Source organism: Eulemur rufifrons, chromosome 6 (assembly GCF_041146395.1).
Source record: "Eulemur rufifrons isolate Redbay chromosome 6, OSU_ERuf_1, whole genome shotgun sequence".
Classification (NCBI taxonomy): domain Eukaryota; kingdom Metazoa; phylum Chordata; class Mammalia; order Primates; family Lemuridae; genus Eulemur; species Eulemur rufifrons.
Genome location: NC_090988.1, coordinates 49,865,763 through 49,880,990, shown reverse-complemented (window position 1 = coordinate 49,880,990; position 15,228 = coordinate 49,865,763). Strand labels below are relative to the sequence as shown.

The following is a 15,228-nucleotide window of genomic DNA, read 5'->3' as shown; positions in this document are numbered from 1 at the left end:
AAGGCCACCATTCGCTGGAAAAGGTAAAAAAAAAAATTAAGTGATAATGAGAATAGGTAACTTCAAAATCTTTTGGAGCACTAAGTGGTTAAAGAGTTTTTTCCACACTTACCAAATAAAGAGGCCTTACAAAAATATTCTGGGTGAACCAAATAACTACAAATCTTATTTTAATGCTAGAAGAATGTTCTGTGAAGCATTCCATAACAACTCCTTTCAGCAAGCAAAAGTAATCACTCCTTCTGTGTCTCCACAGAACTACGGTTACTGATACAGGTGTTTATCCCACTATAATCACCATACCCCCAATAACTGAGAGCTCCTTGAAGACAGTCAATAAATGTACATGGAATGGAGCTGAACTGGACTGTAGAAACATAAAGAAATAGCAAAATAAAAAAACAGATATCAAAAATGTTACTAGAGCAAGATTCTCCTGGTATTTTCAGTTAATATATTTTCCAAGTACCTGATTTAACCCAGTTTTTCTTTAAGTGACAAATTTTTTTGAAAATCAATAAACTATACACAGTTGGGGTGGTCTCATCACATAAGCTCATTTAAACATGTGGAGCACACATTTTATATTGCATGTATGCAAGTAGCTCTTCAAATACAGGCTCATGAATAGTGTTAACAGCTTGATGATAGTAAAGCTAGAGATACTCAAGGGAAAAAATGATTGTGATTTCCCATCTGTAGGTCAAGTGACAGCCCTACCTCTAATCTCTATGATGATGGTTCAGATCCCACACAAAAATGCAAAATAGACAAAGGAGTGATTAACTTTATATAGGAGAAAGAGAAAAACCAAATTGACTCATCTCTGTACCTCTAACATCTATCATGGGGCTTGGTGCATAGTCAGCATACAGCAGGTATGTAAAATTCGCTTAGCATGGCAAAAGGTACACAAGATTTCCTAGGTTGAACAAATTAATAAATAATCTAAAATGTGATATTTCAGTTTATGAATCAGACTCCTGAGAGTATGGTTAAGTTGTATCAGATTTCAAAATTAAAGGCAAAATTGAGGGCCATATCCTTAATCTATGATGATCCACCAAATAATGTCAGCATTGTACATTTAAAACATTATAGGACTCAGTAAGTAAATGGACAAAAAATTCCTTACTTCCATATGGAGTCCCTGTCAGTAGGGTACTTGGTTAAATTTTTCAGCAGTTCCACCAATGCAAGATGAATCCCTTCTTTGGTTGAAACATTAGTACAGCATAAGAGTTCGTGAAGAGCCTCTCTAATATCTCTGGATGAATCCTTAAAAATAAAAACAACAGGTAATAATAATAGTACTCATAGCAGACGTAGCCTCCACCTACCATCCCCTTCTACTTAGCCACCTTCCCATCTAGCGTGGCCATGTAACAAAATATGTGCAAGTTTGCCAGCTAAAATTCCTGAAAAAAACGAGATACAGTAGCCCTGCCCACTTTGGCTCTTCAACCTTCTTTCTCCTTCCTGTCTGGAACTCAGTCATGATGCTAAAAGCACATCAGCTTTCTTGCAACTATGAAAAAGGACAGGCTAAGAATAGAGGCTAAGAGAGAGACAGGGCCGGGCGCGGTGGCTCACGCCTGTAATCCTAGCACTCTGGGAGGCCGAGGTGGGCGGATCGTTTGAGCTCAGGAGTTCGAGACCAGCCTGAGCAAGAGCGAGACCCCATCTCTACTAAAAATAGAAAGAAATTATATGGACAGCTAAAAATATATATAGAAAAAATTAGCCGGGCATGGTGGTGCATGCCTGTAGTCCCAGCTACTCGGGAGGCTGAGACAGGAGGATCGCTTGAGCTCAGGAGTTTGAGGTTGCTGTGAGCTAGGCTGACGCCACGGCACTCACTCTAGCCTGGGCAACAGAGTGAGACTCTGTCTCAAAAAAAAAAAAAAAAAAAAAAGAGAGAGACAGGGGAAAGGCTGGTTGGTGAAGCAGTCAGAATACATACAACATTTATCAATTAAGTTTGCTGTCTTATGTGCGAATGGTGTGTGCACCCCAAAACTATTACAATAGTAACATCAAGGATCACTGATCATAGATCACCATAACAGACATAATAACAAAAAACTTCGAAATACTGCAAGAATTACCAAAATGTGACACAGGCACACAAAGCAAGCACGTGCTATTGGAAAAATGGCACCGACAGACCCAGGGTTGCAAAAAAACCTTCAATTTGTAAAAACAACATCTGCAAAGCACAATAAATAAAGGTATGCGTGTACACATTAAATAAAGGAATAAGGAAAAGAGTCAATCTATCTGATATGAATTTCAAGAAGACTCCAGGAATGAGAAATGTTGAAAAGAAGGAAATCAAAACATTACTCTTCTCCATAAAATCCAGCGACGGTTTCTCATAATACTTAGAATAAAATCTAAGCATCTTACAATGGCCTACAAGGCTCTCCACCTGTCCCCTATCCACCTCTCAAACCTTCATCTCTGGCCAGGCACGGTGGCTCACGCCTGTAATCCTAGCTCTCTGGGAGGCCGAGGTGGGGGGATCGTTTGAGCTCAGGAGTTCGAGACCACCCTGAGCAACAGTGAGACCCTGTCTACACTAAAAAGATAGAAAGAAATTAGCTGGACAACTAAAAATATATATTAAAAAATTAGCCGGACATGGTGGCGCATGCCTGTAGTCCCAGCTACTACTTGGGAGGTTGAGGCAGGAGGATCGCTTGAGCCCAGAAGTTTGAGGTTGCTGTGAGCTAGGCTGATGCCATGGCACTCTAGCCCGGGCAACAGAGTGAGACTCTGTCTTAAAAAAAAAAACAACCTTCATCTCATACCACATTTCTACTTTCTCACTACATTCCACTAACTGGTCTTCTTACTCTCTGTTCTGCAAACACCCCAAAGCTCATTTGTCCCTTATAGAGCCTTTCCACTAGCTGTTGCCTCTACCTGTAGTTCTTTCCCCCAATCAACACATGGCTGACTTCTTTTTAGTATCCAAGGCTCAACTAGAACAGTATCTCAGAAAGGCTTTACTGACCACTTCATTTACAGTGCAATTTCTCACTCCTCCATTATACTGTTTACCTTCTGCATAAGATTTATCACTATCTGAAATCATTTTGTTTGTTTATCTCTCTTTAGAATATAAGTTTCATGACAGCAGGGATCCTATCTTTTGTCACCACTATATTTCTAGTACATAGATAGTACTCATTGAATAAATAAATGAATTTCTCTAGGCAGGGTAGTATCTTAGCATTAAAAAAAAAAAAGGAAATTCCAGCTGAAAGGGTCAGCGAGCTTAGGCTTGAAGCAGTGAAATAGAGTGGCACAGTAAACATAAGGGAGCAGTGAGTAGCAGGGTAGAGTTCAGAGACAATAAGTTTATGTAAATCTAAACTCTTAAACAGAATTACCAGTAAAGGAATTTGTACTTATACAAATTATATATAAAAGCACTCACAAACAAGCATACCTGTGGCTCTGTGAACAATTCTATACATCAAAACATAGCTCAACTACTCAGCAAACATTTACTGACTTCCTAATTGTGCCAGACACTGTAAAGCACGGGGAATAAAAAAATGAAAAAAGCCAGGACCCCCTTTAAGAAGCTGAGTCTTGTGAGATAGAAAATTACTGAAAAATCCTAAAGCAGTATATACAGGGTGTCATGGAAATACAAAGGAGTAGCCTTCAGCGCACCCAGGGGTGGGGGCAGCAGTGAAGGAAGGCTTCCTGGATGTGCTGCCTAATGCAGGCTGCGGGAATAAGCAGAAGTCTGCTAGGTGAAAAGTGAAAGTTTTGTGGGCAGAGGGAAAAATTACAGTGACGACAAAATGGTGAGGAAAAGCATGAAGTGCTGGGAAGTGACTACAACATAAAGTTCAAGGTGAGAAATAGTGGAAAAGAAAGTCAAAAAGGAACAGAGTAGCTAGAGTATGAGACTACCCATGAAGAACAATAAACAAAATGTAAACTTATCATATTAGGAAAAATTATAAATAAAGATTTAAAATTCAGGAAAAATCTTAATAGAAGTGCTAAGCAACTGAGAGAATGGTAGGGACTTTCAAAACCAAAGCACCCAATCTGTTTTCTAAAGTATGTTGTAGAAATCTGTAAGAAGTCTGCTAATAACTGAGCATCAAATTGCTATCCCTTTCACATCTGAACCCCATCTCCCACAAATGGAAACCAGAGGGCAAATCCCATTTACGAATACCTTGAAAAACTTCAGTATTTGCAAATAAAATCTAGACACTTTAGAAGAATAATTCAAGAACTACACAGAGAGGTATAGCCTGGGAAGCGAATCTGCATTCATATCCTGGTGCAGCCACTAACTTGCTCAGACAACTTAGTTTTTTCTCTATAAAACTACAGGTTTGAATGAATAGATCCCTAAGAAGCTTCCCTGCTATAATGGCCTGATTCGCTAGAAGAATGAAATCAAAAGCTGAAAAAGAACTCTTCATTATTTGGCCCCTGCTTTATTTATAGCCACTTCCTCCCCTCTCCCACCTTTTCATCTCTATGCTATCATTATAATAAACTCCTTTTAAGTCCTTGAATATATCATATTTTCTCTTACCTCTGGATCTTTGGAAATTGCTCCTTCTGTTTGATACCTTTACACCCTACCACCAGTGCCACTCCCTCCTTGAAAAAAAGATGCCTCTTCACGTCCTACTCCTCCTTGAAGTGTCCACTATAGCATTTATTCTTTCTTCCCTATACTTCCAACCTCACTTCAGCCAATTCAGGTTAGATACTCTCTCTATTCTCAGGGCACCCTATCCTTTCCTGATCAGAGCAAGACCAGGCTTATTTATACTTCTGTTTAACAGTCAGTTTCCTCCATCTTGGGCAAGGAGTGTGTTGGGAAGGCAGCACTGTTCTGCCTGACATACTGTTGTATCACCAATACCAAGCACAATACCTGATTTTAAAAGGGGGGGGGGGGGCACTTAGCAGATATTTGATGAGGAAATGAGTAACAAACTGGAAACACTCACCTCTAGCACAGCCAGGACAGTGTCAAGCTGATCTTCTCGAAGAGTGATATTGTTAGAGATTTTTCGCATAGTATGTATGGACTGCAGACGTACTTCCTCAATTTCATCATTAAACATGTCAACCAGGAAATCAAGGCACTTCTCAGCAAAAGAGGGTGAAGACTGGGCCAGCATGCAGAGAGCTTCCACAGCAGCAATACGGACCTCTAGAGAAAAGGGGACAAATAAAAGTGCACATCAGTGCACACAGTGGCACACAACTCCCAATTACTCAGGAGGCTGAGGCAGGAGGATCAGTTGAGCACAGGAGTTCAAGGCCAGCCTGGGCAACATAGTGAGACCCTGTCTCCTAGGAAAAAAAAAATTATAAAGGAAACAACTGTGCATCAAGTTAAGAGCCATAGAAAAAATCCAGGATAGATTCTTTCTTCTTCAGGCTGTCTTTCATTCTCTACTCATCTCACTCTACAAACTCTCCCTGGGAGATCTCCATGCCACAGTTTTAGACACTGTCTTCACATTGATCTAAGAACATGAAGTTTGGTGTCACAAGGACAAAAGTTTAAGTCTGATTCCACATACATGTGATCAAGTCACATGTCTGTCTACATGAAGTGAATTTCTTGAAAACTATTAATAAGTTGTCTTACTTATCTCAATATTCTGACCACAGTAAAGTATTTTTTAAAAAATCAGTTATTAAATATTACCATCATTATTAAGATTAAAATAGGTTAAATATGATTATTCTCATTTTAGAGATAAGATTCAGCAAAGTAAATTATCTTACCTCAAAGTGAGTGAGCGCAGAGATAAGGCTAGTACCCAGGTCTATGGATTCTAGGCTAGCATCATGTAGTAGTTAGGGGGACATGCTTTGGAATGATAGAAGTCTCAGGACAAATTATGGAGAGTGATCCCTCCACTAACTTGGAGGGTGATCTCAAATAAGTAACTTAATTTCTTAGCACCTCAATTTTCTTATCTGTTAAATGTGACATAATATCCATTTCCTTACAAAGTTGTGAGGACTAAATGAGATAATGCAGGTAAAGCACAAAGCACACTGCCTGGCGTATGTTAAAAAGCTCGATCAATATTAGCTAGGGCATAGTATGGGTTCTATAAGAACCTTGAAAACTGAGGCATGTCTTTTACCCCTTTGCCTGCTCAGAACATGTAACAATACAGCCACTGTAACCTGGAAGCCCTTCGTTCATTCACCAATAAATGTTTCCTGAACACGTACTATATGCCAGGCCCTGTACAAAGTGCTAGGATACAGACATGAGAAATGAGTAAGATATAGACAATGTTAATAAGACTTCCATACATGGCTGTTTTGTTCCAGTAGTTCCCAAATGGTTCTCCAACAAAATATACAGTTTCAAAACAAAACAATAAAACCTAAAGTTGTGGTTAACACTCACAAACACAATTTGTTCCCTGTATAAGAAAGGTCTTATGGACACATTAAAAGTAGAGTTACTACATTAAAGAGAGATGATTTGAATTTTCCTTGATAGTTATGAATTCCTCCTTTTCATCAGAAGGGAACTATTTTCTACACTTAACATATCACAATAATATACATATTTTTAGACAGATATGGGGTTTTGCTATACATGAGGGCTGTCCGAAAAGCATACAGCCATGTAATATGAAAATTACATATTAACAATGGCTGGATACTTTCCAGACAGCCCTTGTATATTGCCCAGGCTGGTCTTGAACTCCTGGGCTCAAGAGTCCTCCTGCCTCAGTCTCTCAAGTAACTGCGATTACAGGTGCATGCCACCACACCTGGCTCACTTCATAATAATATAATTTAAGCGTGAAATTGCTAATAATTATAAAGTAAGCTAGAGATGAACCCAAACATGTTAAGTGCTGACTCTTCTTCCTAGGGTTTTATCCATTAAACCACAGTGACTCGTGTGTAACCTGTGCAAGTCCATCAAGGGAATCACAGAGGAACTTCTGATCAGCGTGAGATAATCAGTGTGACCTGAGCTAATGCAATTCCAAGCAGAAGCAAAGAAATCTGGTGTTTAACTCTGCTTGTCCAGCCACGCTACAGGCAAGTAAATTTACATTTTCCACTGAACATTCTGGAATGTTGAAAATATGTCACAGACTCCTTAAGGATCCAGGGCAGAGAATCTGCTATACTAGAAAAAAAAGACTGATCCTCAGTATCTGAAAATGTGTAATCAGAGCTGACTTAGCTACTTACTAGCTTTGGACTTAGTACTAAAGACACAAAGATGAACAAGAATAAGACTGCCTCCCAAAGCTTACAGACAAGAATAGTTAATTGTATTACAAAGTGATGAGTGCTACCGTGGAAAAGCACAGGGAATGTAAGAAAACGCGCAAGAGGCATATAGCCCAGTCAATGGGATCAGAGGTGGATTTCTGGAACAAGTGATCCCTAAAATGATACCTGAAGGAGCTGCTAAATCAAAAGAAAGAAAAAGGCCTTTCTAGGCAGAAGAACTGCATGCACAAAACCCCAAAAGGGAAGTAAACCATGGATGAATTAGAAGACAAAAAGTGTGTGTGATACTATACTAGAGTCTACAGCCAAATGAAATAAGGCTCTCTTTCATTCTGAGCAATGCGCCCCTAAAACCCAAATTTACCCAGAGTTTTATAAATGTGATAAAATTAGAAAGCTGTCATATCTGATACCTGGTTTTCGTCTACTCACTCTCTAAACTGAAGTTAATTTAATTAAATCTTAGTGACAAGCTGAAAGCCGTATAACTAAACAATATAAACATTAATAGTGACAAAATTCAATTATAAAAATTAACAAAGCAAAATGCTAATAGAAACAAAATAAAGGCCGGGCATGGTGGCTCATGCCTGTAATCCTAGCACTCTGGGAGGCTGAAGCGGGTGGATTGTTTGAGCTCAGGAGTTCGAAACCAGCCTGAGCAAGAGCGAGACCCCATTTCTACTAAAAATAGAAAGAAATTATAAGGACAACTAAAAATATATAGAAAAAAATTAGCCGGGCATGGTGGTGCATGCCTGTAGTCCCAGCTACTTGGGAGGCTGAGGCAGGAGGATTGCTTGAGCCCAATAGTTTGAGGTTGCTGTGAGCGAGGCTGGCGCCATGGCACTCTAGCCTGGGCAACAGAGAGAGACTTTGTCTCAAAAAAAAAAAAAAAAAAAAAAAAAAAAAAACACAAAATAAAATAGGCTTCAGTTACTCATCTTTGGGTAAAATGGATTTTAATAACTGGACTTCCTTATTATCTAATACTATTTGAACTGTAATTCATGTTGCAACTTCATAGAGAATAAAAAAGAAAAGGAAGCTTTAACCAATTTCTACACATAGAGAACATCTTAGAGCAAATTGGATAGGGTAACCCAATTCTTACCTACTGATAAAAAACTGTCTTTCAAAAATAATATTCTTGCCCTTCTAAGAAGTTCTATCCTGAGATGATTTTTTATAAGTATTTTTTTTTCTTTTTTTTAATTTCAGCTTATTATGGGGGTACAAAAGTTCAGGTTATATATATTGCCCATGTCCCCCCATGCCCCCCCATCCCCCCGAGTCTGAGCTTCAAGCGTGTCCATTCCCCAGACAGTGCACATCGCACTCATCACGTAGGTATATTTTATAGGCATTTTTAAGACCTGCGTTCTAATCCTGTCTCTGACACAAATTTACTGTAAAATTTAGACAATCAACATTACTTCCTTCGTGACCAGCCTGAGCAAGAGCGAGACCCCATCTCTACTAAAAATAGAAAGAAATTATATGGACAGCTAAAAATATATAGAAAAAATTAGCCGGGCATGGTGGCGCATGCCTGTAGTCCCAGCTACTCGGGAGGCTGAGACAGGAGGATCGCTTGAGCCCAGGAGTTTGAGGTTGCTGTGAGCTAGGCTGACGCCACGGCACTCACTCTAGCCTGGGCAACAGAGTGAGACTCTGCCTCAAAAAAAAAAAAACATTACTTCCCCAGGTCCGTTACTCTCACTGAAAATGAAGAGGCTGGAGTCAACCACTCAAAGCACTGCCATTCTATCTATGTGAGACAAATAGCATCATATTACGGAAATCACAAGGGCTTTATGGAACATGTATTATAAGATAGAGTAACAAGGACCAGCTTTATCCTTTTAGGACAAGAGACAAAATACACAAAACAACAGCATTCCAGACACTGGACATCAGGCAATAAAGGATAGCAATCTCTGAGAAATGGGAAATAGATGAGGTGAGTTCTATGATTACAGTGGTTTAGTGTTTAGAGAGTTCCAGGTTCCAGAGTTGAGAAGACAAGAGCTGGGAGTCTAGGGAGGCCAATGTGGCTAGAGTTCACAGGGCAAATTACCAGAAAGGAAGGAACTGCACAGCGATATCTCTTTATCAAAGAGAGGTAAAGAGCTGTGAGATCTGCAGAGGGTCCCTCTCAGGTCTTCAGCTGAGTTCTGATGTGTGAGGCCTGGAAAAGAACCACTCAAAAGGACTAAAGAAAACAATCTCTAGCGCTCACACGGGGCCTATAATACTGCAGTTTATTCAGGAGAGATTTTCTTCAGTAATGGAGAAAAATAAGCTCTAAACCAAATGCTGCTCTGGTCCTGTCCAAAAAAGCTTAAAAATAAGACCTGAGCAAAATGCATATCAGAACAAACCCCAAGGATAGTAACAGGAATAAAATAATGTTCAGTATCGAAATAAAGTAAAATTCACAATTAGATGTCTGGCATCCAGTTAAAAATTATCAGACACTGGCCAGGCGCAGTGGCTCACACCTGTTATCCAAGCACTTTGGGAGGTTGAGGCAGAAGGATTGCCTGAGGCCAGAACTTTCAGATCAGCCTGGGAAACCTAGCAAGACTCTGTCTTTACAAAAACATTTTTTTTTAATTATTGGACATGCACAGAAGCAGAATAATATAGGAGGAGAAAAATCAGCCAAAACCAACCCAGGAATCATAGAAGTAACAGATCTAGTAGACAAGGATAGCAGGACAGTTATAAATGTATTATCTATTGAAAAAGCTGGAGAAAAGATTAAGCATGTTAAATAAAAACATGTAAGATATTAAAAAGACCCAAATTCTAATCAAACTTCTAGGGATGAAAAGTATACATCTGAGGTGAAAAATACTCTGTATGAGATTAACATCAGATTAGCCACTGCAGAAGAAAAGATTAGTGAACTCAAAGACAAAGCAATAGATACTATCCAAAATGAAACACAAAGAGAAAATAAAAACTGTAAAAACAAAAAAAAAAGAAAAAGAGAGAGAGAGACAGAGAGAGAAAAGAAAAGAATAAGAAAAAATAGAGCATCAGTGAGCTGCAGGACAACGGGACTCCCAAATGGCCATGAAGCCAGAGAAATATTTAAGAAATAATAGCCAAGAATTTTCCAAATGTGATGAAAACTATAAACTATTTGACCCAAGAAGTTCATCAAACTCCAAGCATAAGAAACTTGAAGGAAACTACACTTAGACATATCATAATCAAATTGCTTAAAAACGGTGATAAGGAAAAAAATCTTAAAAGCAGCCTGAGGGAAAAAGACACATTATATACAGAGGAAGATAAAAATGACAGCAGACTTCTCAACAGAAAACTATGAAACAACATCTTTAAAAGACTGGGGGAAAAAATCTTACTAATCTAGAATTCTGTTCCCACAAAAATGTCTTTTAAAAATGAAGGTAAAATAAAGTCCTTATCAGACATATAAAGGGTTTCCAGTCAGACATACTTAGGTTTAAATCTTGGTTCTGTCTCTTACTGGCTGAGTGACTAATACCAAGTTACTGTTATTATTAATAATATCAATTTTTACTACCAATTATTAAGTGCTTACTATGAATAGGTCATGCATTGCACCCAGTGCTTTATGTACATATGATCTCGTTTAATTCTTACAACTCAGAAAAATAGTTATTTTTATCACCATTTTGTGAAAAGCTGGAATCTGAATATAGACTAACTGAACCCCAAGCCCATGCCCTTGCCCACTATATCATACTATCTGGGCCTCAGCCTCTTTTGTTTGTAAAATATGTAAAATTATGATTTGTAAAAATCATAATAAGTATTTCACAGAGTGACTGTGAAGACTAAACAAGACAATGCATGTATAGCACCCAGTACAACGCATGACACACAGCAGTCACTCAGCAAATGAGAACTATTATTATGCAGTCATACTTACCATACATCTCATCTTCCAATCCATGAACAAAAGCTCCACAAGCTCCCGACTCAATCAAGTTCACAGCCCCAGTATCTACTTCTTCCTTGGGAGCATCGTCTCCCCACTTCCTGCCGCTGGAAAACTCCCCGGAACTGTACAGTTCCTTGGCACGCTCATGTGCAGTACGTTTCCTCTGGAGGGGACAACAACAATTACCAATTGCAAGAGGTTCATGAAGGGACATTAAGGTGCACCCTGAGAACATGGGAAGGTAGGAAATAAAATTGCTCTCTGAGAGTTACACTTTTTAAAAATTACTCAGGAGTTTAGGGCAGAGAAATGCAAATTCAATTAAAAGTGGAACCAAAGGCTCATAGGTCTATAACAGCTGAGATTAACCTAATTAAAGAGGATTAAGATAGCTAAAAAATGTGTTGATCAGACAGGTGGTTTAGTTTGCCATGGCAACGACATAGGAAAAGGAGTACCAGAGAAGTAAATAATGGCAGTGTCCCTTCAAACAATGATTTGGGTAGACAACACATTGATTCTAGAAAACAATTGCTTTCAATCTCAGTAAAAGCAATCCTCTACTTAGTAACACTGTGCTCTGCTTGAGCAACAGTGTGCTCACCAAACAATCTTCTAGTAAGTTCACTTTCTATACAGATTGCCTAAGGGAGAATATACTGGTTGGCAAAAGCAAATATCCAGTCCACTTGATAGTTATGGCTCTCATCATAAATGAATGAACTAGCACTCTGATTTATACATCAGCCTCTCATGAACCTTCGTAGTGTGAATCCATAACCTCATGCTGATCATCTAAGAGGCAACGATGAGATAGAGCACCTGAGCCTGCAAGAATGTGGGTCAGGTCCAGCATTAAAGCTTGTACCTTGTGACATGTCTCAGAAACCTTTGCATCACCCACCCCTCCCCATTCACCACGAGCACTTCCTTCTTTACACTTCTACCACATCACACACAAAGAACACTTAAAATCAAACACCAACCTCAAATCAAGGCAATGCTCTGCAGGAAAGCCATATGGCAATGTTTCATGAAGCAGAGATGTCAACTCTATAATCACTCCTAAGAATTTATCTTATGAAATAACGCAGAAAAAAAAGAGCTAATATGCAAGATGATGATACCATTTATGTGATTTATAATGGTGGAAAAATCAGGAGAATCTAAATGTCTAATATATTAAAAGGGCTAAAAAGTTATGGCACATCTACTTAACAGAATATTATGTAATCTGTAAAAATGCTAAGTATGAAGTTGCAATACGAAAAAAGCACATGATATAGTGGCAAATGTAACAAGTAGACTATGAAATTATCTACATACAATAATGCAATGTTTAAAACATGCATAAGAAAAGGAGCTGGGAGAAATATACCAAAATGACCAAAGTCATTGCATTAGAGTAAGAGGAATATCGGTAAATTGTTTCCCCTTTCCTTCTATTTATTAAAAATTCTTTAACTCTTTATTATCACTTTTATAATTAAAAAATTGAGGCACTGACAATGACTGTACATATCATATTCTCAGACTCATATTTGGTCCCACCAATCATGTTAGAAAACCATCACAGTCAAAGCTTAAGGGCATTCTATAAGAGGCACTTTGTTAGTGTTTGGAGATCACTCTTCCATGAGAATAGCTGTTGAAAAGGCGTCCTAAAATGTCATACTATTTCACAAAATAAGAACAGACCTTTGTAGTTTCTAACAAACGGAAAGTTAATCTTTCCCCTTCTTTGTAAAACACAACCTGTAAAAAATATTTCATTATAATAATACAAAATTTAATGGCATAGCTTGTATTATAATTTGGTTCAATTCACTACATTTTAAATTAAAATGTAATCTAGTCACCCTACATCAATTTAACAAATGCATGGGCTGCTAAATTAAATCAACACAACTCAGCATATAGCCACACTGATACTGGTTACAGAAACCCAGTTTAAACAACGAAGAATTCAAGTTACCCTCAGATCTGACATCAGCTTCTTGTCAAGAGTCTGCTCCAAGAAATGAGAACTGACTTGCTCCATAGAGCCCTAAAAAAGAAAGAATCCAGTATAACTTTCATGATTTAAACATTATCTTAAATTCAAAGTTTGCAGCCAACATAAATGAATAAAGACAACATTATTCATGATAGTAAAGATATCTATGGATTCTGAATCATCAGGAAAATAACAAAAATATAAGCAGCAGCTAACACCTAAATAGAGCTTACTATGTGTCATGTACTATTCTAAGAGATTTATACATATATTAACTCATTTAATCCTTACTATAACCCTAACAAAGTAAAAACTATTATTAGTCTCATTTTATATATGGGGAAAAGGAGATATAAAAAGATTAAGTAACACATTCAAGGTCACAAAGAGTGAACTGAAGAGCTGGGATATAAGCCTGGTTCCAGAATCCTCTGCAACTTAACCACTATTCTCCACTCCTTTTCATTCATTCCATTCATGTGTTCATTTATTCACACATTCAGTAAAATAAATGCTGCCAAGAGTGATGGCTCACTATCCTAGCACTTTGGGAAGCTGAGGCCGGAGGATTGTTTGAGGACAGGAGTTTGAGATTAGCCTGGGCTACACAGTGAGACCTCATCTTTACAAAAAATTTTAAAAATTAGCTGGGTGTGGTGGTGCACACCTATAGTCCCAGATACCTGGGAGGCTCAGGCAGGAGGATCACTTGAGCCCAGGAGCTTCAGGTTGCAGTGAGCTATGATGACACCACTGCACTCTAGCTCAGGCAACAGAGCCAGACCCTATCTCAAAAGTTAAATAAAGAAATAAAAATATTTATTTAGCAACTATTCAATTATATGCCTACAGTTATCAGAACAAAAATACAAAAATAAAAAGATATCAACTCTACAGTCAATGATCTCACAGACTTGTGAGGGAAACTGATAAGCAAAGACATAACTGCAGTATGTTATGAAATATTATAAGACACATCTATAAAGAATGCTATGCAAATGAAGAGAACAAGCAGTGCAGAGTAGAGGCAGGCAGAGGTAGATCTGGGAAATTGGAAACCATAGTGCAAATGAAGTAAGAAAGATGCCATGTGAATGAAGCATTAAGTGGTTTTAGGAAAGGAACATAGTATGGGAGTGCTGAAAATGAGGCAGGACAGACAGGATCATAAAAGGCCTTGCTTGTCATGGTAAGGGGTTTGTCTTATGAATAATAACTAGATAATCTCAACTAAACACTTAATAAGCTAAACAGTGTGTAAAATATTTTACTTATAGTTTTCAAATTTATTCCTCCCAATAATCCCATAAAGAATGTACCTTTATCATCTCCATTGTTTAGATGAAAATTTGAGGCTAAGATTAAGTAACTTGCTCATTTCAAGTAAGGGAGAACATACATTTATATTTCATAAAGGCCATCTTACAATAGTGTGGCCAGTGGACCACAAGGAATCCAAATGAAAGCAAAGAGACCAATTTAGGAAGCTATTGGAGTAGGCCCTAGATATTCTTCAGGAATATCTCTGAGACCTTCTTTAATTTTCAATAAACATGGAAATGCTTATACAGGATAGGATCTTTTTTCCAATCACATTTTTAATAGAAAATTACATGTTCTTTGTGAATATCCTTACCCAAGTTAACACCTTTCCTACGATTCAAGGAGAACAACAGTTGTACTATTTTTGACTGAAGTAGTTTCAAAACTACTTTTTCTTATTCCCATGCAGTCTAGTTGTTTATTACACAGATCTGATCTAATGCGAAATCTAACATTCATTTTCTAATCCAAATATCAATTTTACAAATAAGAACTATAAATTTTTAAGATCTCCTAACTCTTTAGTTTTCCTGCATTGACCATTGGCTTTTCCCCACAAAGAATGAAAGTTTTAATAACTTTACATTGAGTTACTCCATCTATAATTTCCAGTGCCCTCCTCCAATGCTTTCAGCTGAGCTCCCTCCCAACACAGCAGCACAGAGGGGGTACTATTCAAATTTGG

General features: G+C 38.0%; 1 protein-coding gene across 2 annotated transcripts in view; it reads right to left on the bottom strand.

Moving 5' to 3' along the window:
• INTS4 (integrator complex subunit 4) overlaps positions 1-15,228 on the bottom strand; it is a 96,018-nt gene that overhangs the window by 41,130 nt on the left and 39,660 nt on the right. For both annotated transcript variants that reach the window (XM_069470982.1, XM_069470981.1), the window contains exons 9-12: positions 13,200-13,271; positions 11,213-11,387; positions 5,001-5,206; positions 1,136-1,278 (exon numbers count right to left, since the gene is read on the bottom strand). In XM_069470982.1, coding sequence (XP_069327083.1) covers positions 1,136-1,278; positions 5,001-5,206; positions 11,213-11,387; positions 13,200-13,271 — 596 coding nt within the window. The remainder of the gene's footprint in view (positions 1-1,135; positions 1,279-5,000; positions 5,207-11,212; positions 11,388-13,199; positions 13,272-15,228) is intronic.